Source organism: Terrapene carolina, unplaced genomic scaffold (assembly GCF_002925995.2).
Source record: "Terrapene carolina triunguis isolate 2854851 unplaced genomic scaffold, T_m_triunguis-2.0 Scaffold62, whole genome shotgun sequence".
Classification (NCBI taxonomy): domain Eukaryota; kingdom Metazoa; phylum Chordata; order Testudines; family Emydidae; genus Terrapene; species Terrapene triunguis.
Genome location: NW_020664413.1, coordinates 55,797,090 through 55,822,189, shown reverse-complemented (window position 1 = coordinate 55,822,189; position 25,100 = coordinate 55,797,090). Strand labels below are relative to the sequence as shown.

The following is a 25,100-nucleotide window of genomic DNA, read 5'->3' as shown; positions in this document are numbered from 1 at the left end:
CTCACAGTGATCTACCTTACTCTGAGAGTTGTCCCATTGAAATCAGTGAAATCAACAGGACTACAGAGAGCAAGTTACTAATCACCAGGTGGGAGGGGGGCAGAATCTGACCTTTCATTTGGGGGATGTGGTACTAGTATTACCTCGTCACTGAGATTAATGGGGCATCCTGTGCTGCTACAGTACTGAGGAGGGATGCCTGCGCACATATTATAGGAGAGAGAAATAACATAAAGAGACCCAGTGATTAGAAAGGTGGACAGATGATAAACTGAGTTTCAGCTTGGCAAAATGCAAGCTGATATATCTGGGAGAACATAACACTACCCCTAGAAAGCAGAGACTTAGGGCTTGTCTGCATGTTCAGTGCCAGGGGCGCTGGAACAGGGAGGGTCTGGGGGTCATGGTCCTCCCATTTTTTACTGGCTGTAAGGGCGAGAGACAAGGGGCAGGGGGCGGAGAGGAGCGAGTGGGGCCTTGGGGGAAGTGATGGTACGAGGGCTCAGGGGAAGGGGCAGCGCAGAGGGTGGGGCCACGGTTTGGGCGCCAGTGCCCCCCACCCCACTTTTAGGGACCTTCTGCTTCTCCTGTTCAGCGCTACAGCTTCTTTTTAGTGAAGAATCTCTCCCATCGACATAACGCTGTCTGTCCTTGCGTGTGTGCGTCTGGTTAGGTTGGTATAACTATGTTGCTCAGGGTATGTCTACACTACGAAATTAGGTCGAATTAATAGAAGCCGGTTTTATAGAAATCGGTTGTATACAGCCGATTGTGTGTGTCCCCACATAAAATGCTCTAAGTGCTCTAGTCGGCGGACCGCGTCCACAGTACCGAGGCTAGTGTCGACTTCCGGAGCATTGCACTATGGGTAGCTATCCCACAGTTCCCGCAGTCTCCGCCGCCCATTGGAATTCTGGGGTGTGGATTTTTCTGCTGATCTCTTGCTCTCCCCTTACACAGTGCAGGTGGGGAAAGTGACCTAGATTCAGGGAGCCCTGATGTTGCTTCTCACTCTCTCACCCCCCCATAGCCCTCTAGGGGTGCGCGGAGGAGCAATGTTCTGGCGGGGGCCAGGGGAGTGAACAGCAATGCTGGCTGCTCTGTGCATCCAGGTCAGTTTCCCCACGTGGGCGCAGGAGGAGGGTGCAGCGGTTAGGGGTGAAGGGGGGGTGGGTACCTGGGGAGCCTGCTGAGGCCAGAGGCAATGGAGGGACACCCGTGGGTGTTAGGAGCAGTGTGGGAGGGGGTGTGCTGTGCCCATGGAGGCCAGGGTGCCATTTTCCCTAAGGCCGGCCCTGGTAACCCCACTGAAGTTGGTGGTACTGCTCGTAAGGATTAATTGTGTCATAAACATCTGCAGGATCTGTCCCCAGGTGACGTTGGTACTGAAGTTCTTGCAGTGCATATTAAAATTATTTCCCTTTTGTTCAAAGGCTCTGTAACATTACGTATAGCACACCCTGTTAAAAGAAGTCCAGAAAGGACCCCAGAGCCCTTACCTTCTTAGAGTACGGGATGAGAACCGAGACTATGATTTCTTTTGGCTTAAGATCTGCATTTCCATGTCCAGCAAGAAACTGATCATTTAAAGGAATCTGTCGTGTTCCGTCTGTTGGAGAGAAGTGTAGTTTCTTAGAGAATGTGGAGTGTGAAAGGAAAGTCTGCACTTTGTAGATGCAAATCATCTAATCTGTGAATAGGGTGACCAGATGTCCCAATTTTAAAGGGACAGTCCCGATTTTGGGGGCTTTTTCTTATATAGGCACCTATTACCCCCCACCCCCACCTATTACCCCCCACCCAATTTTTTACACTTGCTATCTGGTCACCCTATCTGTGAAAGAAAAGTATACTAGAAAATACATCCTACATTCATACTCTAGTATTTAGGTATCTAGGAATGACACTGATCCTGCAAAAATTTTCCCATGAGTATTCAAATACAGATTCACAAAAAGAAAAAAGGGCTCAGATCTGTAATAAATCCTTCACAATGAATGATTTCACCAGCTCTAAACTCAGTGGCATGCAGTGACATTTTTAGCAAGGTATGCAACAACTTTTTAGATGACAGAGGAAAAGTTTTATTTTCTAAAATCGTAACACTGCTATTAAAAAAACAAATAAATTTGCTAGCTCTGGTCTATCGCAAACGATTCAACTGTATATTTGCATGCCTTGTGTATTCCACTCTACATTTGCTGTGAGAGTTCGCTCTGGCTTGGTCTAAGCTGTAGGATAGTACTGGTGAGGAAAAGGTAGGTAACAGTGATCACTGTGAACAACTGCCGGGTGTATTTGATATTCTCTTTACTTCTCTGCACTTTTGTTTTGCCATTAATAAGACTTTCATTATTCCAAACTGAGCATTATACAGCAACCTGTTTGGAAGCTTTATGCCATAGGCTTTTACAAAGAAATATTGTTTTGCAAAGCAGTGGCTGGTGAGAGAGTATATGGTACCAAACAGGAGAACAAGTGAAAGAGAAGCATATATTAAAAAGGCAATTTTCAAGGATACACTTAAAATAGGAAAAGATTCAGGTGTACTAATAAAGTGAAAACAATAGGGGTGACATCTTGTTTTTAAATATCTTAAATAGTTAAATAGATTTCTTGTTTTAGAAAACAGTAATGTTTCAAATAAATTAATTATGTATGTAATTATCTAAGGGCTTTGTTTAAAAATGGCAATTTTAGTGTGCATATAATTTCTCTATAGAGTGCTCAATGAATTACTATTTTCTCCTATATATAAGTTTAATAGAACTTGGCCAGAGGCCACTACTGACTGACCTCTGCTTACCTTGGTTCCTTCCTGCAGCACATGCCTTGTGTATTCAATTATATACATGCATGCCTCATGTTCCACAAAATGGTGTCTTCCAGGCGGTGCATGTGAGGTCATGCTGTCTGGAGGACATTATTTTGTAGAACAAAATGGCATCCTCCATGCTTGTTCGGACCAGGGGTTGCCATTTTTTGGGGGGCATGCAAATCACTTGCCCTGGTCTAAACTAAAGTTCTCCATTCCCATGGAAGTCAAGGGAGTGTGGTCAGCATGTTTCAGGATCTGGTCTTAGATTGTAAACTCTCCAGGGTAGGGACACTTGTCTTTGTTGTCCCTCTTAAGTAGACTGCACTTTGGTGCTATACAAATAATAAATGCTAATAACACTATGCTGTCTGCATGATGTTGAATAGTGCTGATTTTAGTGCCAGCAATAGACAGACGAATTAGTAAGCTGATTAAGTAGCTCTCCTCTTTTTACTCAAAAGCTTTAAACAAAAACATTTAGGACATTAAACAGCTAACGTGCTGGAAGCTTTAAAGGCAGAAATTATCTGACTTCATGATGAGCAAATTATCCTGGAACATCTTTGGTTCAAAGCTGCTACTCATTAAGGCCAAGATTTTCAAAGTGGCCATTGATTTTAGGTGCCAGCATGAAATACTTTGGGCTTTATTTTCAGAGGTGCTGACCCCCTCCCCCGCATAATCCCAGTGACATCAGTAGGAGTAGTGGGTGCTCAAAATGTATGAAAATAAGGTATATGTTTTCTCAGGCTGGGTAAGACATTACAGCAAAAGCAACCATTGGGAGGATGTACGAAATTGTAGGTTAAAGGTGGCCAGTCTGGCCTTTGCAGGGGAGCTGCTGGCAGCAATGTGGGGAGGTTGTTGATACCACATGGACATCTTTCTCTTCCTTACCCCTCCACTTCACTTTCACAGCACTGCTAGTTTTCTTCCCTTCTGCACCTGGCAGCAGGAAGGAATGTAGCAGCCTGCATTAGCTAACACTTTTTGCCAGTGACAGTCACAGGAAAGCACCAGAATAATTTTGTCCTGTGTCTACCAAAGTGGAGGAAACGAGGAAACAAGTAAAGATACCCATCACTTGTACGGCTAATTGTGCTCTACAGTGATACTCTCACAGATACGTAACAGAGAGATGCTGAATCTTACCTTTTGATGCCAGACTGAGGACAGAGTTGCCAACTGCTAGGACAGGGTTCAGATCCCAAGTTGAACCTCTACTTACAATATGTCCACCTAAGGACTTTAACAAACAAAGAGGCTATTTTAATTGCTGTCTTTTCCATATATAGCAATATTGATCTAAAACATGATCCCATTGTTAGGGATATTAAGAAGTTAAGGTAATTTATTGTTCAAACTTAATTGAAGTTTCATATTCAAACTTTTCTAAATGATAATTTCCCTCTCATTTTAATTTACAGCTCATGGAAGGTCCTGACCTATAACCCCAGCCGAAGGACACCAACATGACCCCGGGTAGATGACCTGCCCAAAAATAGAGAAAAGGCCGCTCCTTCAGCCAGAGGGGAGGGGCCACAAAAGAACTAGGGCAACTGAGTTTTAAGGAAAAATGGAAGGGTGGGGTCAGAGGCAATGATGCAAAGTCTTTCAAAGTGAGGAGAAGCAAAGGACATCTTGATTCTGAGCTTCCACACAGCAAGTGGGCAAATGTGTCACTGCTTATCTGGTAAACTCTGCTATTATTTGTGCATTTCAGTAGTAGCTGACACAGGCGCTGGCTTCCTCCTTTCCCCAGGGGTGCTCAGCCTCCACTCCACCCCAGGCCCTGCCCCCACTCCACTCCGTTTCCCAAGGCCCCCCTCCTGCCCCACCTCTTCCCACCCAGTTCCACCCCCTTCCCGCAAGCGTGCCCCATACCTGCTCCTCCTCCTCCCCCGCAGCGCCTCTTGCATGCTGCAGAACAGCTGATCGCAGTGGGCAGGAGGTGCTGGGAGGGAGCAGGAGGAGTTGACCGCCGGGGCCGCTAGTGGGCGGGAGGTGCTGGGGGGTGGGTGGGGGAGGGGAGCTGGCTGCCAGTGGGTGCTAAGCACCTGCTATTTTTTTTCAGCACCTATGGTCAGAAGTGCCATGTGAAAGGCCCTGGATGTACTTAAATCCCATTCTGGAGGGACAAAGATAACTTCATACATATTCAGTCCTTGGCTTCTTTGCCAATAAGGGTGCTGCCAATTACAGTGATGTGGAGACCGGTCCATTGGTAATGACAGAAAGCCCCAATTTAGTCCACATAAGCTATCAGATAGTAATGCCTTTTAGTCGTTACCAGCATGGACTGGATTTGAACTGGTTACCTAGAAGGAAAGGCTCTGAGATGCCAGTCAAGCCCCAGAGACAGCCAGCTCTTCTCTAAATGAGCTTTACAGATTTGTAAGTGAAGATCATAGATATATACTTTCAATGCTGCCCTGTTTACTATAATCATTAAAACATACAGCCAAACTCCTGATCTGTTCTCCAGCTAGGGTTTTCAGCTGCTGCAAGAGAGCACGGAAAATCTTTGTCTTCTCCTCTGGAAGCTCCGGGACTACTTTCATCAGGATGTCTCTGAGTTGGGCCAGAGAGCAGGCAGCACCTATCACTAGTCCTGAAACCAAATTATTTTAAATAGTGAAACAGGAGCATCACACTTTAAATGATCACAACTGTACCTGACCACGGAAATATTGCTTCTATAGTCAGCTTTCATTAGGTATATTTCACACACACAAATCTACAGGGTAATTTTCTTTGGGACAGACAAATCTTTATTCAGGTGAATTCCCATGAGGCGAATAGCATCTGACTGAGTGGGGCTAAGGATGGAGTAAAAACTGTTGAAAGACTCCAGAATTTGGCCCCATGGGCCTGACCCAGAACTCATTTCAGTCAATGGAAACAATGCCATTGATTTCAATGGATGTTGGATCAGGCTCTGTGTCAGTAGAGATTTGTAGAGCATTTTGGAAGTTTACAGTGGTTGTAAAAAGCCCTTCTTTCATTAAGGGCATTCTCTAATGTGGACCTCGATAAAAGGTGACAAATAAATGGACAGTTGTGTGGATGTGTGTGGTGTAGTGATTTACAAATACTTATAATTTCAATTCATCGATCAGTACTATTTCAATGTCAATTCCAGAGCTAAGCGAAATGCAAATAGGGAAACAATCATTTGCAATAAAATCCCAGTTTGTCTGATTTTTATAAACAGTTCTGTCCAGTGCCTCCAGGAAAAATTTGTGCACCACATACTTTTGCTACAGCTTCAGTTCCATGTTACATACTAAGATGTGACATAACAGACCAGATCCTCAGCTGGTGTAAATTAGCATCCATGGAATTATGCTGGCTTGGACCAATTGAGAACTTGGCTCAGTGGCTCCACAGAAAATCTTTTGGCATATTGGATCAAAGATCTATGCATGAGCATCTCCATATAGATTGTAGACATTGCCAGACTAATGACTATGACAAAGAACCTTGTAATTTCTACCAACAGAAAAAACTATGGGACTAGGGTGACCAGACGTCCCGATAAAATCAGGACCGACCTGATTTTGAGCTGTTTGTCCCGATATTTTGCGCCGTCAGGATCACTCGGCTTTTTATTTATTTATTCCCCCCCCCCCACCCCCCCCGTGTCCTGATATTTTCTTCATCTCATCTGGTCACCCTCTATAGAACCCTCCCACATGCTCCTCTCCTGCAGAAAAATGAGTGAAAGATGGTTTGAACAAAGAAATTTATGGCAGCAGAGTTTCAGAATTTGAACCTCCCCATCCTGTTCTCTCCATATGGCAGGTAGGCTGACAGACTGGATAGTGGTCTTATTGTACTGAGCACTACTGGAGAATAAAACGTTCCATGTATATATGAGTCAAAGATTCTAATAATTTATGGTGTCTAACAACACATTACTCAAGAGGATTTTTAGGCAAATCGAGGACTTACCATTGTTTGTATTACTCACAACATGCAGATCTGGAATCCTAGTGGGATGGATGATAACTGGATGATGAACACCATCAAGTTTCATCTCAAGTCCTGAAGACAGAGAATGATAATGAGATTGAAGAAAAACAGAAGAAAACAGCTGTGTTAGATTTCCAGAACTGTGAATGTATCTAAAGAACTAAACATACCCCCATCCTTCCTGCCACCAGGGCTTGTGACCTTAGTGTCACATGGGATTACTTTCCCTGTATTCTTCCTATAGCCAAGCAGTTGCAAAATCCTGCTGGTTCTTCCTGTCCAATATCCCAAAGTCTCCATCCTGCTGCCTTTCCCATTCCATGTTCCTCTCTCTCCTCCCCTCTGCCCTCTCTGCTTTTCATGCTGCACCCCTCAGGTCTAGTCAATATGCTGCCAGCAAAAGTATCTCCCAGTGCTTGCAAAGCTCCTCAGTTCCCTGCACTTGTTTCCTGTCTCCTTCCATATCACGTTCAGATTCCTCACCTCAGCTTTAGAAGCCCACAGAATTGTGCCCCGGCCTCCATCTCTTCCCTAGTCACCCATTACTTCCTGCTTCCATCTTGCACTCCACCAACTCAGCTCAACTGCAGTAGATCAGGGTTCTAGTCCCAGTTGTGTCACTGATGTGCCACCTGAACTGGGGTAAGTTACCCAGACCTGAATATTCAAATGGAGCCTCTAATTTTGGTACCTATCTTTGGATGCCCAGTTTCAGGGGTGCTGAGCACTTGCAACTTCCATTAACTTCAACTGGATAGTAACAATGACAAGAGGCCCTCAGACCCTCCATACCCACACTGGTGTTCCCTACAACGAGAGGTGCTTTAGGGTACATGGCCTTCAGCTCCAGAAGTTCCCTGAGGTTAGTGGGAGAAATCCATGTTGTTCTTTCCCCATGGAAAACTAAAGTTCTTTTTTGCTGTTCCTGAGCCATTCTCTGTAGGGGAAATGACAGAGGTTAAATAAAAATAAATAAAAATAAAGTTAAGGTTAAGTGCTCCATGGCTAACAAAGGTATTTGTCAACCAGTGTAAAGTAGAACAAAATACTTTAAAATAACCATTAATAATACCTTGTACTTAAATAGTGTCTTTAATCTGAGGTTCCCATCGAGCTTTACAATGGTACGTTTAATTATCCCCATGTTACACATAGGGAAACTGAGGCACAAAGAAGATAAGTGACTTGCCTGAGGCAGCATAACAAGTTAGTAGTACAGAACCTAAGTGTCTTGATGTCCAGTCTCCTACTCTAATCGCTAGCAAAGACTCCCTCCATTATGGTTGTTCAGTGACCAGCCAAAGCAAAGCGATTACATCTTAAGAACTGAGGTTTTGTCACCTGCTCTGCCTGGGCATTAAATTTCCCCTGGAGCTTTACATAATAGAAAGGGTTCGGCCTGGTGTCTTTAGCAAAATGTACACCATTGTTGTTCAGTGGGCTATGCGCTGCCTGATGCCCTCCTTCCCAAACATGACTGAATTTCATCAAGATTTAGTTTCAGTCACACCTGACAAGGGAATGCCAGAGAAATTCATCAGGTGAATTCTCATTGGCTTAAGGTCCCCAAGGGGCAATTTCAGTTCCAGTGAGGTTCTGCTCTGAAAAGTGACTATATGAAAAGGCACAGTCTTACTAAGCTGATCTATTAGTATTCAAAGACAGATCTGACTTTGACTATCATCATATTGTGTTGCTTTTTACTCCTGTTAAACATGATGAGTCAACATAGCTGAGATGGAGTGAGCTGGATTCTTGTCCCTTTTGCACTTCAATGGAATTGTTTACTAATTTCCAATCCTGTTACACCTGAGCAACTCCCTTGGAGACAGTGGGGCTGCACAGGCGTGCTATGGAGCAGTGGTTCTCCACCAGAGGTATGTGACCCCTGGGGGTACGTAGCGGTCTTCCAGGGGGTACATCAACTCATCTAGATATTTCCCTAGTTTTACAACGGGCTACATAAAAAGCACTAGCAAAGTCAGTACAAACTGAAATTGTTTATACTTCTCTATATACTATCAGGGCCGGCTCCAGGGTTTTTGCCGCCCCAGCAGCCAAAAAAAAAAAAAAAAAGCCGTGATCGTGATCTGCGGCGGCAATTCGGCGGGAGTTCCGCTCCGAGCGGGAGTGAGGGACCGTCCGCCAAATTGCCGCCGAACAGCTGGACGTGCCGCCCCTGTCCGGAATGGCCGCCCCAAGCACCTGCTTGCCAAGCTGGTGCCTGGAGCCGGCCCTGTATACTATACACTGAAATGTAAGTACAATATTTATATTGAAAGTCATTTATTTTATAATTATATGGTAAAAATGAGAAAGTAAGCAATTTTTCAGTACCAGTGTGCTGTGACACTTCTGTATTTTTATGTCTGATTTTGTAAACAAGTAGTTTTTAAGTGAGGTGAAACTTGGGGGTACGCAAGACAAATCAGAATCCTGAAAGGGGTACAGTAGTCTGGAAAGGTGGAGAGCCACCGCTATGGAGCGTAATTTGATGTCCTTGTGGTTGTACAGGTGGAAGCAAGGGCCCTAGTGTTGCCTCCAGAATCATTATAACTGATATTGCTACATACAAAGGAAGAGCCAGTTTAACTCCTTGATCTCATGATGAGTCTACAAGGCTGGAAGTTAGAAAGATGAAGATAATAAAACATATCATGGGCTGCATATTAGTACACATAGTGTCATTTCACTCCGTAGCCATATCTTCACCCTTCAGAGAGAACCATTTTATCTAATACAGGAAGGAGGCAGGGAGGACTAGTGGACAGAAGAGTGCCTGTCAAAATCTGGTTTCTGTGGGCAATTAGAATTTCCTGCCTCACGTGCCACAATCTCACCTGGCATATGAAAAAATCAGGTAGTAGCAGGACACAATCAGAGATGGTCAGAGCTGCTGCTCTGATCTGAACTAGTCTCTACAATATGTGAAAGATTTTTTTCATTGCCCCTTTTTGACCTGAGTGGCTAGTCAAAGTTGGAGACCCTGTAGATTGTTCCAATGGGCCTGTAGTTTCTTTGATGCAATTTTATTTATTTGCAAGGAAAGGAGTGTACCAAGTCTTGCTTTTCCGAATGTAGGAAGAAAATGTACATCTGGAAGGGACCTTGATAGGTCATCTAGTCTTGTCCCCTGCACTGAGGCAGGACTAAGTATTATCTGACCCATCCCTGCAGGTGTTTGTCTAACCTGTTCTTTAAAACATCCAATGACAGAGATTCCACAACCTCCCTCGGTCATTTGTTCCTGTGCTTAACCACTCTGACAGTTAGGACGTTTTTCATAATGTCCAACCTGAATCTCTCTTGCTGCAATTTAAGCCCATTACTCCTTGTCTTGTCCTCAGTGGTTAAGGAGAATAATAGATGCGGTGGGGTTGGGTGTGTGGGCAGTGCAGAAGCAGCAGGATGGAGTGGGCAGTGAGCTGCTCCTTCCCTTCCCTCTTCTGGTTCCTGCTGGGTCCCAGTGACCTCAGTTGTGGTTTGTTTGTTTTTCTCAACCAGTGGGGTGCTCCCTTGCCACCCGCTTCTGGGTCATGAGCCACTTAGGCCAGGTCTGTTGCAGGTCCATGGTAAAGGGAGAGGAGCAGGAGGTCTTGGGGGAGGGGGAAGGAAGAGAGGAGTTTATTGGAGGGCCATGGCAAAGAACTAAGAGCTATTGGAGGGTCTCAGAGGGATGGAAGAAAGCCAGGAGGGAGGAAGTTTAGGCCATGCTGGAGTCAGAGAGAGAGGAGGAGGAAGTTGGGAGGGCAAAGGAGGAGTGTCCACACCTAAATCAGTCTGAGCAGGCACAAAGCAGTTAGGATTGCCTTAGTTCAGAGAAGAAGTGAAACTTTAGCTCAGTTGGGGTGGGTGGTGGCTCTTGTTTCAAATCCCAGAGCTTGTTTGTTTGTTAATTGCTTAAAATGTTCCAAGACTCTGTCTGAATGCTGGAATCAAACAACCATTTCATAGACACAAATATTCCCTTTAGGCCTGCCAGGCTCAGGTGTATTGTTTGATTTGTTCCAGCATTATAGAGATCATTAATCATTATAAGGTTGGTTTGGTTTTTAAACTGGGCAATCCACAATGCATAGCTTGTTTGCTTTTTTTAGCTGCCTTCTATTGTAGAGCATATATTAAGCAAGAGAAGTGGTTCTCAAACTTTTGTACTGGGGGACCCCTTTCACACAGCAAGCCTCTGAGTGCGACCCCCCCTTTCAAATTAAAAACACATTTTTTATATTTAACACTATTACAAATGCTGGAGGCGGAGTGGGGTTTGGGGGTGGAGGCTGACAGCTCGCGACCCCCCATGTAATAACCTTGTGACCCTTGAAGGGTCAAGGCCAAGACTATAACAGGGTTCAAAAAAAGAACTAGATAAAGTTCATGGAGGATAGGGCCATCAATGGCTATTAGCCAGGATGGGCAGGGATGGTGTCCCTAGCCTCTGTTTGCCAGAAGCTGGGAATGGGCGATGGGATGGATCTCTTGATGATTACCTGTTCTGTTCATTCCCTCTGGGGCACCTGGCATTGGCCACTGTCATAAGACAGGATACTGGGCTAGCTGGACCTTTGGTCTGACCCAGTATGGCCGTTATTATAACCCCAGTTTGAGAACCCCTGAGCAAGAGGCACCTGTGTGTCCTTAAACTGGTATGATATGTGTCTGGGCTAGTCTACACTTAAAACACTGCAACTGCACTGTTGCATCTGTGCCACTGTAGCACTTCAGTGTAGACACCACCTACTCGGATGGGAAGGATTCTACTGTTGGCATAGGCAATCCACCTCCCCAAGAGATTTTTCACACCCCTGAGCGAAGTAGTTATGCCAGCCTAATTTTCCTACCACTCCCTGGCCTGTCTTTGAAAGGCATATGCCTGAGAATGCAAGGGTTAAATGGACCACACCTAAAAAGAGAATAGTTCACAGTCAGCTTTCACGATTTGATTGAAGTGTTTTAGCTGCAGACAGTTTGGCTCCTTGCTCAAAAAAATCCCTTGGCAAACTAGGGAGTGGCTGTGGTTGAACATTCAGGATGGGGTATGTAAAGTATGCATATGATCTTGTAAAATGTGAAACCACTTAATCAGATGAAAATACAAATCCTCATAAACTGCTCAAGGACATGAAATTGACTAAGGGTTTGTCTATATGGTGGGGTAATGCGCTCTATGGGGCTGTGATTTCTAAAGCACCCATTAAAATGACGTGCATTAACAAAGTGCTTTAGAAATCACACCCCCAAAGTGCACATTACCCCTCCATGTAGACAAGTCCCACCTGAGTAACAGATTGGCCTGTGCATGTGTCCCTGGCATGAGGAGTGGCAGAGGCAGTAGCAGTTGTTGTGGGTTAGATTAAATCTTGTTGTTATGGGTCAGGCATGGGCACCAATTTACATTCAGAATAAATGCAAAGAAACCATTGTAACTAGGTGGCTGAAACAATAGCAGTAGCACCCAAAACATAGTGTGATGGAAACGAAGATATGGATGAAGGAGTTTTAAGTACAGGGGCTGGGGCTTTGACAGGTGGTGGAACTGGTTTTGGTCAGTGTGCATGAGAAACACACAGCCTGAACAAGCTGGCTGAAAGAGTTTAGTGCTGTGAGTGAGAAAGCTGTCTCCTGTTTTTGTGATGCTATCTCCCCAGCCCAGCTGTCCCTTTCTGCCATCCTTCACAGCTCAGCTCTTACGGGAAGTGGTGCTTCAAGAGGCTGGAGAATCTGCACCACAGCTGTGCCCTGGAGCTCAGACTCCTCTCCCTCCTGTCCCTCTCAGCAGCTCTGTAATTATGATTTGGCTCCCTACAGCTTAAACAAAGCCACAATGACGTTAATCAAACTGGGTTCAATAAAGACTCGTGTGTGTACAGGATGAGATTGTTGTGTGGAAAGTGTCACCTGAGTTTACAGTGTAACAAAGGGCTATGTAGGAACGTCATGACTGTCACTATCCTGTACACACCTCGTGGGCACTTGCAACTCCTTGGTGGCTCCCCGAAGCAGAGTTTTTCAGGAGGGACTTGACATAATGGGATGATGTTGGGAACAGATAAATGAGACTGAATACAAGGAAAAACTTCTAGGTTATGAGATCCGTTAGGCTGTGGAATAAACTCCCAAGGGAAGTAGCTGTCATTTCTAAGGCTACATCTACACTACAGCTGCGATTGACGCTCTGAGGCCTGGTCTACACTAGGCTTTTATGTCGAATTTAGCGCCGTTATATCGAATTAACCCTGCACCCGTCCACACCAGGAAGCCATTTAGTTCGACATAGAGCTCTCTTTAAATCGATTTCTGTAATCCTCCCCAACGAGAGGAGTAGCGCTAAATTCGACATGGCCATGTCGAATTAGGCTAGGTGTGGATGGAAATCGACGCTAATAGCTCCGGGAGCTATCCCACAGTGCACCACTCTGTTGACGCTCTGGACAGCAGTCCGAGCTCGGATGCTCTGACCAGCCACTCCCCCGGGAAAATTTGAATTCCTTTTCCTGTCTGGGCAGTTTGAAGCGCAGTTTCTGTTTGGACACCGTGGTGAGCTCAGCAGCAGTGGCAACGATGCAGAGCTCTCCAGCAGAGATGGCCGTGCAATCCAATAGAAAGAGGGCCCCAGCATGGACGGATCGGGAAGTCTTGGATCTCATCGCAGTGTGGGGCGATGAGTCCGTGCTTTCAGAGCTGCGCTCCAAAAGACGGAATGCAAAGATCTATGAGAAGATCTCTAAAGCCATGGCAGAGAGAGGCTACAGCCGGGATGCAACGCAGTGCCGCGTGAAAATCAAGGAGCTGAGACAAGGCTACCAGAAGACCAAAGAGGCAAACGGACGCTCTGGATCCCAGCCCCACACATCCCGTTTCTACGAGGCACTGCATTCCATCCTAGGTGCGGCCGCCACCACTACCCCACCAGTGACCGTGGACTCTGAGGATGGGATATTGTCCGCGACCGGTTCCTCAGCGGACGGGGAAGAGGAGGAAGGAGATGAGGAGGACGAGGCAGTAGACAGCGCTTACAACGCTGATTTGCCCGACAGCCAGGAGCTCTTCATCACCCTGACAGAGATCCCCTACCAACCCTCCCCAGCCGTTACCCCAGACACAGATTCAGGGGAAGGATCAAGCTGTAAGTGTTTTAAATATCTAAATATTTATTTACAACATAACTGGCGTATTTAAAATATTAACATTAGCTAAAGTGCTTTAAAACATGTAAACATTTATTTGCAACAAAACAGGAAGATTGAAAATATGAACAGTGGGTAAAGTGCTTCAAAACATGTAAACAGGAAAGTCAAACAAAAGGGGAATCAGTGCAAAGTGTATCATGATTTGTCTTTTTTTGGGCGCCTCAATATATAGTCCGAACCATTTTCAAAAAATTGCACAATGTCCGCTTCATGATTATAGTGCCCAAAACCCTGCAGTCATTTGTCCCTCCAAGGGCACCTAAGCCAGGAACTGGTCAATGTAACCGGGGATAGAGGCGAGATCCTCCGGGGAGAACTCCTCATACACCTCCTGCAGGTGTTTTTCCAGCCTCATCAGCAGGTTCCTGGGCAGGGAGAGCTTATTAGGCCCCCCGTGGTAGGACACGTTTCCCTGCCACAACGCCAGCAGGTACTCCGGGATCATGGCCTTGCACAGCAGTGCAGCAAATGGCCCCGGTTTCTGCAGGCTGTCCCGTAGCATCTTCTCCTTCTGGCTCTCGGAGACCTTCAGGAGGGTGATGTCAGGCATGACTCCCTGCTGTGAATTAGGTAGGGGAAAGTTAGTATTGGGACTGCTTGCTCGTCCCTTTACAGAACTGCAACCGCTGGTTTACAGCCACGCGGTTTACAGCCGCGAGGGGGTGGGACAGGGCCAGAGTTCATGCTTGCAGGATTGCTGCCAGCAGAGACTCGCATTGCTTTCTATGTGAAAGGAGGCCAGTGCCACTCTTAAAGTTTTAAGCGGCCACAAGTCTACGGCTTACCATGTTTGCCATCTAGACAAAGTCCGGTGTCCTGCCCTGCTCCTCAGCTCGCCACAGCAAGACCGCAGGCACTGTAGGCGAGGGCCGAAAATTCGACCTTGTCCTCAGTGCGCGTGTGATAGGTGCTCTGCATGGTCTTGTTCACAGAGAAAGACTATGTTCTCTGTTCACAGATACATTGCTCTGTCTCAGGAATTCACTCCCTTTTTCCAATTCCCACAGCCACATCTGCCCAGAGGCTAGCGCACATTAGGAGGAGGAAGAAGAGGACACGGGAAGACATGTTTGCTGAACTAATGGAATGCTCCCGAGCACAGGCAGCCCAGCAGACACAGTGGAGGGAGAACTTGTCCCAAATGCACCGGGCAAACATTGAACGGGAGGAGAGGTGGCGACAGGAGGACAGGCAGGCTACTCAAACGCTGCTTGGACTAATGAGGGAGCAAACGGACACGCTCCGCCGCCTTGTGGATGTTCTGCAGGACCGGAGGCAGGAGGAGAGAGCCCCGCTGCAGTCTCTCTGTAACTGCCCTGCCCCGCCACCAAGTCCCATACCCCCCTCACCCAAAGTCCAAACACGGAGGGGTGGAAGGGGCCGTGAAAAATTTCACTCCACCCCTGCGGACTGCTCTACCACTAGAAGGCTCTCATTCCCCAAAATTTGAAAAGTCCTTTCCTACCCGCCTCACACAAGACCCCGTCCAAGTTTCACCCCCCCGTTCCATGTGCGGTTGTTAATAAAGAATACGTTTCTGTTCATTTCTGTTTCCATCCTCTTCTTTTGGAGGGGAGTCTGTCTGAAGGGGGGGGAAGGGGCTTGGTCATTGGACAGGACAGTCACCTTTAGCAGGGGGCAGGTGCAGCAGCAGGGCACATATACAGTGCAGTGACTAGTTATCCTGGTTAGTCTGGGAGGTGGTTTTCATGTTCTGTGTGGTGGGGGGGGTGGTGTTGCTCTCTGACTTGGTGGCGGGGGAGGGCAGTTACAGATCTTATGCAGCGGTCCTTACCCTGCATCACAGAGCCGCGCAGCAGGGGATCTGTAACCCTCCTCCCCCTGCAAGACAGTCACATAGGCGACATATACACGCAGTCCCGGCCAGGAGGGCTGGCAGGCTCCGTTGAAACAACCAGTCCACCACCGCGGAGCCTGTCATTCCTGGAGTTTAGAAGCATCATTTGCATCACAACCCTAAACCCGCCCCCCGCCACAGTCTGCGTCCCAGGTTTAAAACATTCCCGCGAAAACAGTAATAAAGACAACGGTGTCCATGAACAAAACAGAACAGATTTTATTTTTTGGGAAGGGGGCGAAGGGGGTATGTAAGTGGAGAGGATAGTCGACGGCAACTGGGTAAAGAAACGGGGGCAAGTTCTGCCTCTGTGTCCACAAACTTAAAAGTCACTGGGTACCCTGCTCAGCCTTGAAACTGGCTTTCAAAGCCTCCCGGATGCACAGCGCGTCCCGCTGGGCTCTTCTAATCGCCCGGCTGTCTGGCTGGGCGTAATCAGCAGCCAGGCTATTTGCCTCAACCTCCCACCCCGCCATAAAGGTCTCCCCCTTGCTCTCACACAGATTGTGGAGCACACAGCAAGCTGCAATAACGATGGGGATATTGGTTTCGCTGAGATCACAGCGAGTGAGTAAGCTTCTCCATCTCCCCTTGAGACGGCCAAAAGCACACTCCACCACCATTCTGCACTTGCTCAGCCGGTAGTTGAACAGTTCTTTTTCTGTGTCCAGGGCGCCAGTATAGGGCTTCATGAGCCAGGGCATTAGCGGGTAGGCTGGGTCCCCGAGGATCACTGTAGGCATCTCCACATCCCCAACAGTTATCTTGTGGTCCGGGAAGTAAATACCTTCCTGCAGCCGTCTAAACAGACCAGAGTTCCTGAACACGCGAGCGTCATGAACCTTGCCCGGCCATCCGACGTAGATGTTTGTAAACCGTCCCCGATGGTCCACCAGTGCTTGCAGCACCATTGAAAAGTAGCCCTTTCTATTGATGTACTGGCTGGCCTGGTGGCCCGGTCCCAGGATAGGGATGTGAGTCCCATCTATAGCCCCACCGCAGTTTGGGAATCCCATCGCGGCGAAGCCATCTATGATGGCCTGCGCGTTTCCCAGAGTCACTACCTTTGACAGCAGTACCTTGACGATTGCCTTGGCTACTTGCATGACAACAACCCCCACGGTAGATTTGCCCACGCCAAAGTGGTTCGCGACTGACCGGTAGCTGTCCGGCGTTGCAAGCTTCCAGAGGGCTATGGCCACTCGCTTCTGGACAGTCAGGGCTGCTCGCATGCGGGTGTCCTTGCGCTTCAGGGCAGGGGACAGCAAGTCACAAAGTTCCAGGAAAGTCCCCTTCCGCATGCGAAAGTTTCGCAGCCACTGGGATTCATCCCAGACCTGAAGCACTATGCGGTCCCACCAGTCCGTGCTTGTTTCCCGGGCCCAGAATCGCCGTTCAACAAAATCCACATGCCCCATTGCCACCGTGATGTCCTGGGCGCTGGGGCTCGTGGTTTCTGACAGCTCTGTGCTACTCTCCGACTTCAGGCCCTCACGGCGGTGCCGTAGCCTCCTCGCCTGATTTCTCTGCATCTGCCTGTGGGAAAGGTGTATGATAAGGTGCGAGGCGTTGAGAACGGCCACAACTGCAGCGATGGTCGCAGCGGGATCCATGATCGCAGTGCTGTGGCGTCCGCGCTGTCACTGATCAAAAAGTGCGCGAACTGATTTCCCGCCGGCGCTTTCAGGGAGGGAGGCAGGGCGGTAGTGACTGACGGATGACGACAGTTACCCAAAAGCACCCTCGCCACATTTTTTTACCCAGAAGGCATTGGGGGCTCGACCCAGAATTCCAATGGGCAGCGGGGACTGCGGGAACTGTGGGATAGCTGCCCACAGTGCACTGCTTCCAATGTCGACGCTTTCCCTGGTAGTGTGGACTGACAAAGTCGAATTACTGTCCTTAGTGTAGACACACACGTTCGACTTTCTAATATCGATTGCACATATTCGATTTAACTAAAATCGAACTACTCTCGTAGTGTAGACATACCCTGAGATCATTTAGCAGGTCTAGTGAAGACTCGCCATATTGACAGCAGATCACTCTCCAGTCGACTCCTGTACTCTACCCCCGACGAGAAGAGTTTCTCCCGTTGACCCCCTGCAGTGTAAGGTACGTCGACTGCAGCTACGTTATTCATGTAGCTGGAGTTGCGTAGCGTAGGTCGACTTACCGCGGTGGTGTAGACATAGCCTAAATGACCTAGACAGGAAATTCTAAGGTACATTCCTGCACTGGCAGGGAAGTGGACTGGATGACACTCTATCCTTGGTGTGACTCAGTCACCTTCCACTGAGGATGAATTTAGTCCAACAATCTTTTCCATTTCAGACTTCTATCATGTTGTAAACCCGAATGCTGGATCATTCACAATATTTGCATGTAAACGGAGACAAATCAGGAAAGAATAACACTTCCTACCATTAGTTCAGGAGGAAAGATAAACTCCTGGGTTGGGTCTACAGGCTGGAATTCTTCAGGATTGCAGAGACCAGAATGCATCTGAAAGGAAACAAAGTGTCATTTGAATATTTACTTGAAGGAGAAAAAAAACAGAATGTGCATGTCAAGGGTACGTTGCGCTTTTCTGGAAAGAGCAGAGACTCTTTGGCTACATGTCATTTAATTTTTTAACTGCTACAGGTATCAGCACATTGAATAATTCAAGCACATTCTTTAGTTAATTTCCTAAAAATAAGTCTATTATCATAAATAAATAATGAAACAAAACTATTTACAAATTGACCCAATGCCAGAAAGGCTTCTCCCAGTCATCAGCTCCTAAACCCACCTTCAGCACCTGCCCCATTCTCTGAAAGGGGCATTCTGAAGTCAACAACTAGCCCTTGTAGCGTGCCCCGGAGGCCATCAGAGCCAAGTGTGGTGGGTGTATGAGACTCACTGGAAAAATGCAGACACAGCAGAATTAATATAATCTCCCAATCTAAGTCTGTCAAATAGATTGATGGGTAAATCCAAGATGACAATAAACAAAACAGCAATCCTTTGGGCGAGACAAGATTTATTGGACATCTTGTGTTTTTAGAGAAGAGAAAATTGTAACTCCTGGGAAAAGTTCCATTGCAACATTGACCTTAAATCTACTGGTCTGTATCCATCTCAGTCATAGGCCAAAAGCAGGTACTGCTGCACTGGCTCTGAAATTTGGCCTTGTGGAAGATCTGGATTTCCTAGAGTGGTTACATATCCAGGGTAGGCAAACCCAGCCAGATTTGGCTTTCTACAAACCTAAACTACTTAGGATGTTGCAGTGGTTTGGGTACTAGTCTGGGACATGGGCAATGAGGGTTCAATTCCTTGCTCTACCACAGACTCCCTGTGTGGCTTTGCCAAGTCACTTAGCCTGTCTGTGACTCAGTTCCCTATCAGCAAAAATGGGAATATTAGCACTTCTTGCCCACAGATGCATTGTGAGGCTAAATAAACTAGAATTTTGACGCACTTTGAGCTCTGCTGTTGAAAAAAGCTAGGTGTCATTACTTGCACAGCAGGGTTATGTTCCTCGCGGGCAGCATGGCTCAATATCATGACCTTTGCATTCACAACACAGTACCCACAATGCAGTGTTGCTATTGGAATCTGTAAGGCTGGGTTGGGTTTGACAGGTCTGAATAGAGCTGGGTTGGGCAGGTTCAGTGTTCCCCCCTCATTGTTTGCATCACTCTCTTATTTGGTTCATGCCCTGAACAGGTTTGAAAATGACAGGCTCTTAATTTCCTGGGGTAATTTTTCTCCTCCGAATGGAGCCACTCGGAGCTTGTGCCAAGTTCAGCAGGGGCCGAATTAGAAGAGGACACCATAAAAATCAGCTCTATTTTACTCACTTTGGGTTATGCTTTCTCTGCAAAGCACTGTGCTTTGGAGCTACAATCCTCTGGAGAATATGGATCCTGTGAGCTTTTGGGAAGGAGCTTACAATGGGGTGAAGCTCTGGATGCACTGCATCCCCAGCCCTGGTTGCTTCTCTCTGCCCCTCCAGACATTATTCTTGAATTAAAGTCTCATTAAAACCACATAATGATGGAAATTCAAGTATCTTCAATGGTAGAAAAGAATGAATGGGTCCTGGTTATAAACTGCAACCAGCCCCCTGGCTCTCCCAGGTTCAACCCTGACTGCCACTGTCCAGATCTTAAAGGTGCTGTAACAACGCACAGAACCACCACAGCCTTGAATTTGCTCACTGCAAACCTAAAGGTCCCCCTTTCCTTCTGCTGCATCACTGAGGATAAGACTGTTACCTTTTCCGTAACTGGTGTTCTTCGAGATGTGTTGCTCATGTCCATTCCATACTACGTGTGTGCTCATGCACCAGTGCTGGAGGTTTTTCCCGTAGCAGTATCCGTGGGGACTGGCTCTGTCGCCCTCTGGAGTGGCACCCGCATGGCGCGGTATAAGAGGTGCCACCGGCTCCCCCCACCCTCAGTTCCTTCTTGCTGGAAACTCCAACAGTGGCGAAGGAGGACGGGTCATGGAATGGACATGAGCAACACATCTCGAAGAACACCAGTTACGGAAAAGGTAACTGTCTTTTCTTCTTTGAGTGCTTGCTCATGTCCATTCCATATTAGGTGACTCCCAAGCAGTACCCCTGGAGGCAGGTAGGTGTTCACGGACATGTAGATTGCAATACAGCTCTGCCGAACCCAGCGCCGTCTCTGGCCTGTTCAGTGATGGCATAATGTGCCATGAACGTGTGGACAGAGGACCATGTCGCGGCTCTACAGATGTTCTGAATAGGGATGTGTGCCAGGAAGGCCGCCGAGGATGCTTGAGCTCTAGTTGAGTGGGCTCTGACGATCGGTGGCAGTGGGACCCATGCCAGATCGTAACAGGTCCATATGCAAGAGGTGCTCCAGTTGGAAATCCTCTGCAAGGACACCGGAAGGCCCTTCATCCTATCAGCAGTGGCAATGAAGAGCTGAGTTGATTTACGGAAAGGCTTGCTATGCTCTAGGTAAAAAGCCAAGGCCCTTCGGCTGTCCAGCGCATGAAGATGCCTCTCTCCACTGGTCTTGTGCGGTTTGGGACAGAACACTGGGAGGAAGATGTCCTGGTTCATATGGAAGGTAGATACCACCTTCAGCAGGAAGGCCGGGTGGGGCCTCAGCTGAACCGTGTCTTTGTAGAAGACTGTGTACAGTGGTTCTGAGGTCAAGGCTTTAACCCCAGAAACTCGCCTCTCTGATGTCACCACCACCAAGAAAGCGACCTTCCATGACAGGTGGGAAAGGGAGCAGGAGCTCAGTGGCTCAAAGGGTGGGCCCATGGGAGCAGCACATGGCTTGCAGCACTGCGACATCCTCTTGGACCTGAGACCTGGAGTTGCCCTTGACAAGCCAGTCGTCGAGATATGCTATGGATACTGCTAAGGGAAAAACTTCCGGTACCGGTGCATGTGGCGAGCACACACACCTACTATGGAATGGACATGAGCAAGCACTTCAGTTACTCCAGTTGCCACAAGTGCAAATTAAATGTGAAACTACATACAGTCATCTGCACTCTGAGGTGTAACACAGATAACAGATAGCCAGATCCTGCAGTTCTTACTCAGAGAAATCGCCCACTGATATCAATGGCAGTTTTGCCAGAATAAACACTAAAAGTCTGAGCCAGGGTTTTGGTTTTATACAATGCCTTTTTTAGTCAAAGCAAGAATCAAACAATCTTTAAATAACATTTCTCATTATTTATTAAGCAATGCCAATGAGCTAGCCACTGTTCAAGACACAAAAACGAGACAGTTCCTACCCCGAAAAGCTTACAATCATATATACACATACAGAGGACAAGTGAGAGTTACAAATTGTTTCATAAATTGAACTGAAATACACATGACACAGGGATCACTTTGATCCACAGCTTTAGAATCTCAGGCGTAAGGGGCAAAGCATTGTCCTTGGCCATAGGTGCTGTAACTAGGGGTGCTGGCGGTGCTGCAGCACCCTCTGTCTTGAAGTGGTTTCCATTATATACAGGGTTTACAGTTTGGTTCAATGGCTCTAAGCACCCCCTCTATAGAAATTGTTCCAGCACCCCTGTCCTCGGCTGTGTATCTCCTTACCGAAGGGAGGTCAATGTAGCCCTACCTTGTGCATGCTCAGATCAAAAGCTAAAACTCACCTCTTTGATGCAGACTTCCCCAAACAGCAATTTCCTTCCACATAAAACAAAACACCCTGAAATCATGGGGAGAGAAGCCCTTTCAAAATCTCTGGTTTGAATATAACTATGGGTATAGCTACACAGCAATGATTGCAGCCGATGTATACATACTGGAGCTAGCTTTAATCTTAGATCAAAATTATCTTGGCCTTGTCTACACATGCTGTAATTGTAATCATGGTTCCCAATTGCAATGTAGGCATGCACTACGTTTGGAGCTTAGATATCATGGTCATAGGTGCCTTAGAAATGTCTAAGACAGGCAGACAGAGTGACTAGAACTCTTTACCCATCAATACATTATAGATACCACCAGAGGAAAATGTGGCACCAGCTACAACAGCTCAAAGATGTTCATTCATTACAAACTTTACTATGAAACAGAAAGTAATTTAAAAAAGACCATAACGCACCTGATTTCCCTTGTCAGACGATGAGCACACATCTTCTTTGTCCAGGCAACATTGCCCTGTTCCTCTCAGTTGACAACATGCTGTTTCCTAAAGAAATAATACCCCATTCTGTAATACTCTAGATACAACTTCATTGAAATGTGATTTCTTTTAAAATACACATTTGCATATAAATATATTTCTACCTGCACTGAAGCAGATTTGTCCAGTTACTTGAAACTGGTTCAGGAGCTACCCCTGAGCTAAGGTGACTATTCTTGCTGTGTCCCCTTTGAAGCACTGCAGGAGGTAGTTCCTCTTTTGGGGCCAAGTCCAACTCCCCTTGAAGTCATTGGAAAAACTCCAGCTGACTTCAGTGGGGAATCAGGCTCCTGAAGCAGAGCAGAAGCTGGTGCAAAGGATTATTGAGTGCATTGGAGAAGGACTGTGTGGAAGTGACTGAAATTGTCCTGCTACGAGAAAGTTGGACAGACTCCTAGTTTATCCTTTTTATTTGTGTTTATAGCTCTAATTGGACCCATGGACAGCCTTGAAGGTAGTGGAAGGGGCACAGCTCTGTGACTTGGGTATGATCTCCCCGTCAGGAACAGGCCACACAGTGTTTTCCATACCACCGTGTATACCAATGTACAGCTGAGTTTTCAAGGAGGGATGGGCCCAGGATAGGGTGGAGATATGATCAGTGGAGCTGTGACTATGTGGAGGATCTGTGACTATATAGATGCGCAAAGTCACCTATGGCAGGGAAGAAACTGAAAATATGTCCAGTTGATTTCCCCTTTATTGTTATTCTCCTTGTAACTCAGATATAATACTCTATGTCATCATTGCTGGCCTGGTCATCTCTGGCTTCTCTTAACAGATGAGAAACATGGCACATTTCAATCAGTTGAGAATAAATGTAAGACACTGACTCAACAGCAAGCCTGGATAATGTTATTTTTCAGTAGCTATGATATAATACATACAGCACACACAGACTGGCTATATTCTAATGGTCTACACTTGCACTGAATAATAAGCATAGTTTCAACACAGTCAGTCACAGTTTTTCTGAGAGACAAGGTGGGAGAGGTAATATCTTTTATTGGACCAACTTCTGTTGGTGAGAGAGACAAGATTTTCTATGGTCATGCAAGACTGGGGCTGAGAGACACTAGTTTGTTGGCAAGGCAACATGTAAACAATTTGGGCCATGATTCTCTCAAGACTTGAGTACACAATTTAAAGTGAAACACACACTTAAGACTTGGCATGATCAAGGCCTTATATATGACAAGAATGAGGGTAGCAGAGACTGTCAAGGCAGATCATAACCATCACGACTACCTACGTCTTCAGGCCATGTATTTTGGATGCCTCGAGACCTGATTTTCTGAGGTCCTGAGCATCTAAAACTCAAGTCAGTGGGAGCTACAAGTGCTCAGCACTGCTTAAAAAGAGACTCCTAAGGGGCCACATTTTCAAAGGAGCAGAAAGCCAGATTTTCAAGGGTTCAGCACACCCAATTGGATCCAGATTTTCAAATAAGATCAGCTTCCATTTAGGCTCTTAAATAAGGGCCAGGTTTTCCAAAGTGGTCAGCACTCAGCTGCTTTGTGACTCTTATGGCCAGATTTCCAAAAGAGCTGAGCACTAAATGTGGACTCAGTTTTTCTGCAAATCTGGACAATTCTCTTTGTGCTTAAATGGGAGCAGAGCAATTCTGAAAATCTGGCCTGAGTTGGGCTTCCAGAAACGGAGCACTCAAAATTAATGGATACTTTTGAAAATGTTGATCTGTTTGTCTTTCTACCTACCCCAGCGAAAGACTTGTAGGTGTCTATTATTGATCTGTATCCAGTGCAACGGCACAAATTACCTGAAATGAACAATACAATCATTAATCATGAGGAACAATACAAGAATAATTATGAATATCAGTACAATTAGAAATGGCCATGAAGCAAACCCTCATATCTGAACACACCTACACTTGGGGAAATTTGGATCCAAAACAAGACCTAGCTCTTGATTCTCCAATGGACTGAACCAGAACCACAGAAGAGTCAAACACTCCTGAACAGGGGGAATGTTCTGATTGGGAGCCAAATCCAGGAATTGCAGATCAGGCCCATCTCTAATAAAAATGATTTATTAATCATTTTCTGTAATTTATGTCACTATAGAAATGATGTAAATCATCCAAGAAGATATACTATTGCTACTATTAATGGCTCTAGATTTTCTTCAATGAAATCCAAACAAACTCTCTATCTTAGGGTTTTATCCTGACATCCATCATTGTACTATCCGAGCGCCCTCCATGTGAAATCAATAGCAATAGAGAAGTCACATGGGCACTTCATGAAGCTTCTGGACTCTTCTCTCTTTACAAGGTCACAACTCTGCTTGGGTAGGTGTTTCTGGGGGGTAGGAAGCTGGTAGAGGTTTGGGACTAAAAAGGGTGTTTGAATTATGAGTGTAACTTATGGTGCAAAGGTTTTCTCAATGAGGAAATAAACTCAGTATTTTAATAGGCTAAACCCAGCCACGTCAGTGTGAACTATTTTCCTGAGTGATAAGTGCCTATAGAAATCTAGACCTGGGAGAACTCAGGGATTTCATTTTGTTGGCAGGCAGCCCATTCACATTGCAAGCGAAGGACCTGATTCTCC

General features: G+C 46.4%; 1 protein-coding gene across 1 annotated transcript in view; it reads right to left on the bottom strand.

The window, feature by feature from the left end:
* The window catches only part of LOC115271148 (aldehyde oxidase 2-like), a 107,771-nt gene that overhangs the window by 55,118 nt on the left and 27,553 nt on the right, over nucleotides 1-25,100 (bottom strand). The window contains exons 4-11 of the mRNA XM_029910525.1: nucleotides 24,243-24,308; nucleotides 22,444-22,530; nucleotides 18,263-18,343; nucleotides 7,586-7,730; nucleotides 6,773-6,865; nucleotides 5,278-5,429; nucleotides 3,971-4,064; nucleotides 1,500-1,609 (exon numbers count right to left, since the gene is read on the bottom strand). Coding sequence (XP_029766385.1) covers nucleotides 1,500-1,609; nucleotides 3,971-4,064; nucleotides 5,278-5,429; nucleotides 6,773-6,865; nucleotides 7,586-7,730; nucleotides 18,263-18,343; nucleotides 22,444-22,530; nucleotides 24,243-24,308 — 828 coding nt within the window. The remainder of the gene's footprint in view (nucleotides 1-1,499; nucleotides 1,610-3,970; nucleotides 4,065-5,277; nucleotides 5,430-6,772; nucleotides 6,866-7,585; nucleotides 7,731-18,262; nucleotides 18,344-22,443; nucleotides 22,531-24,242; nucleotides 24,309-25,100) is intronic.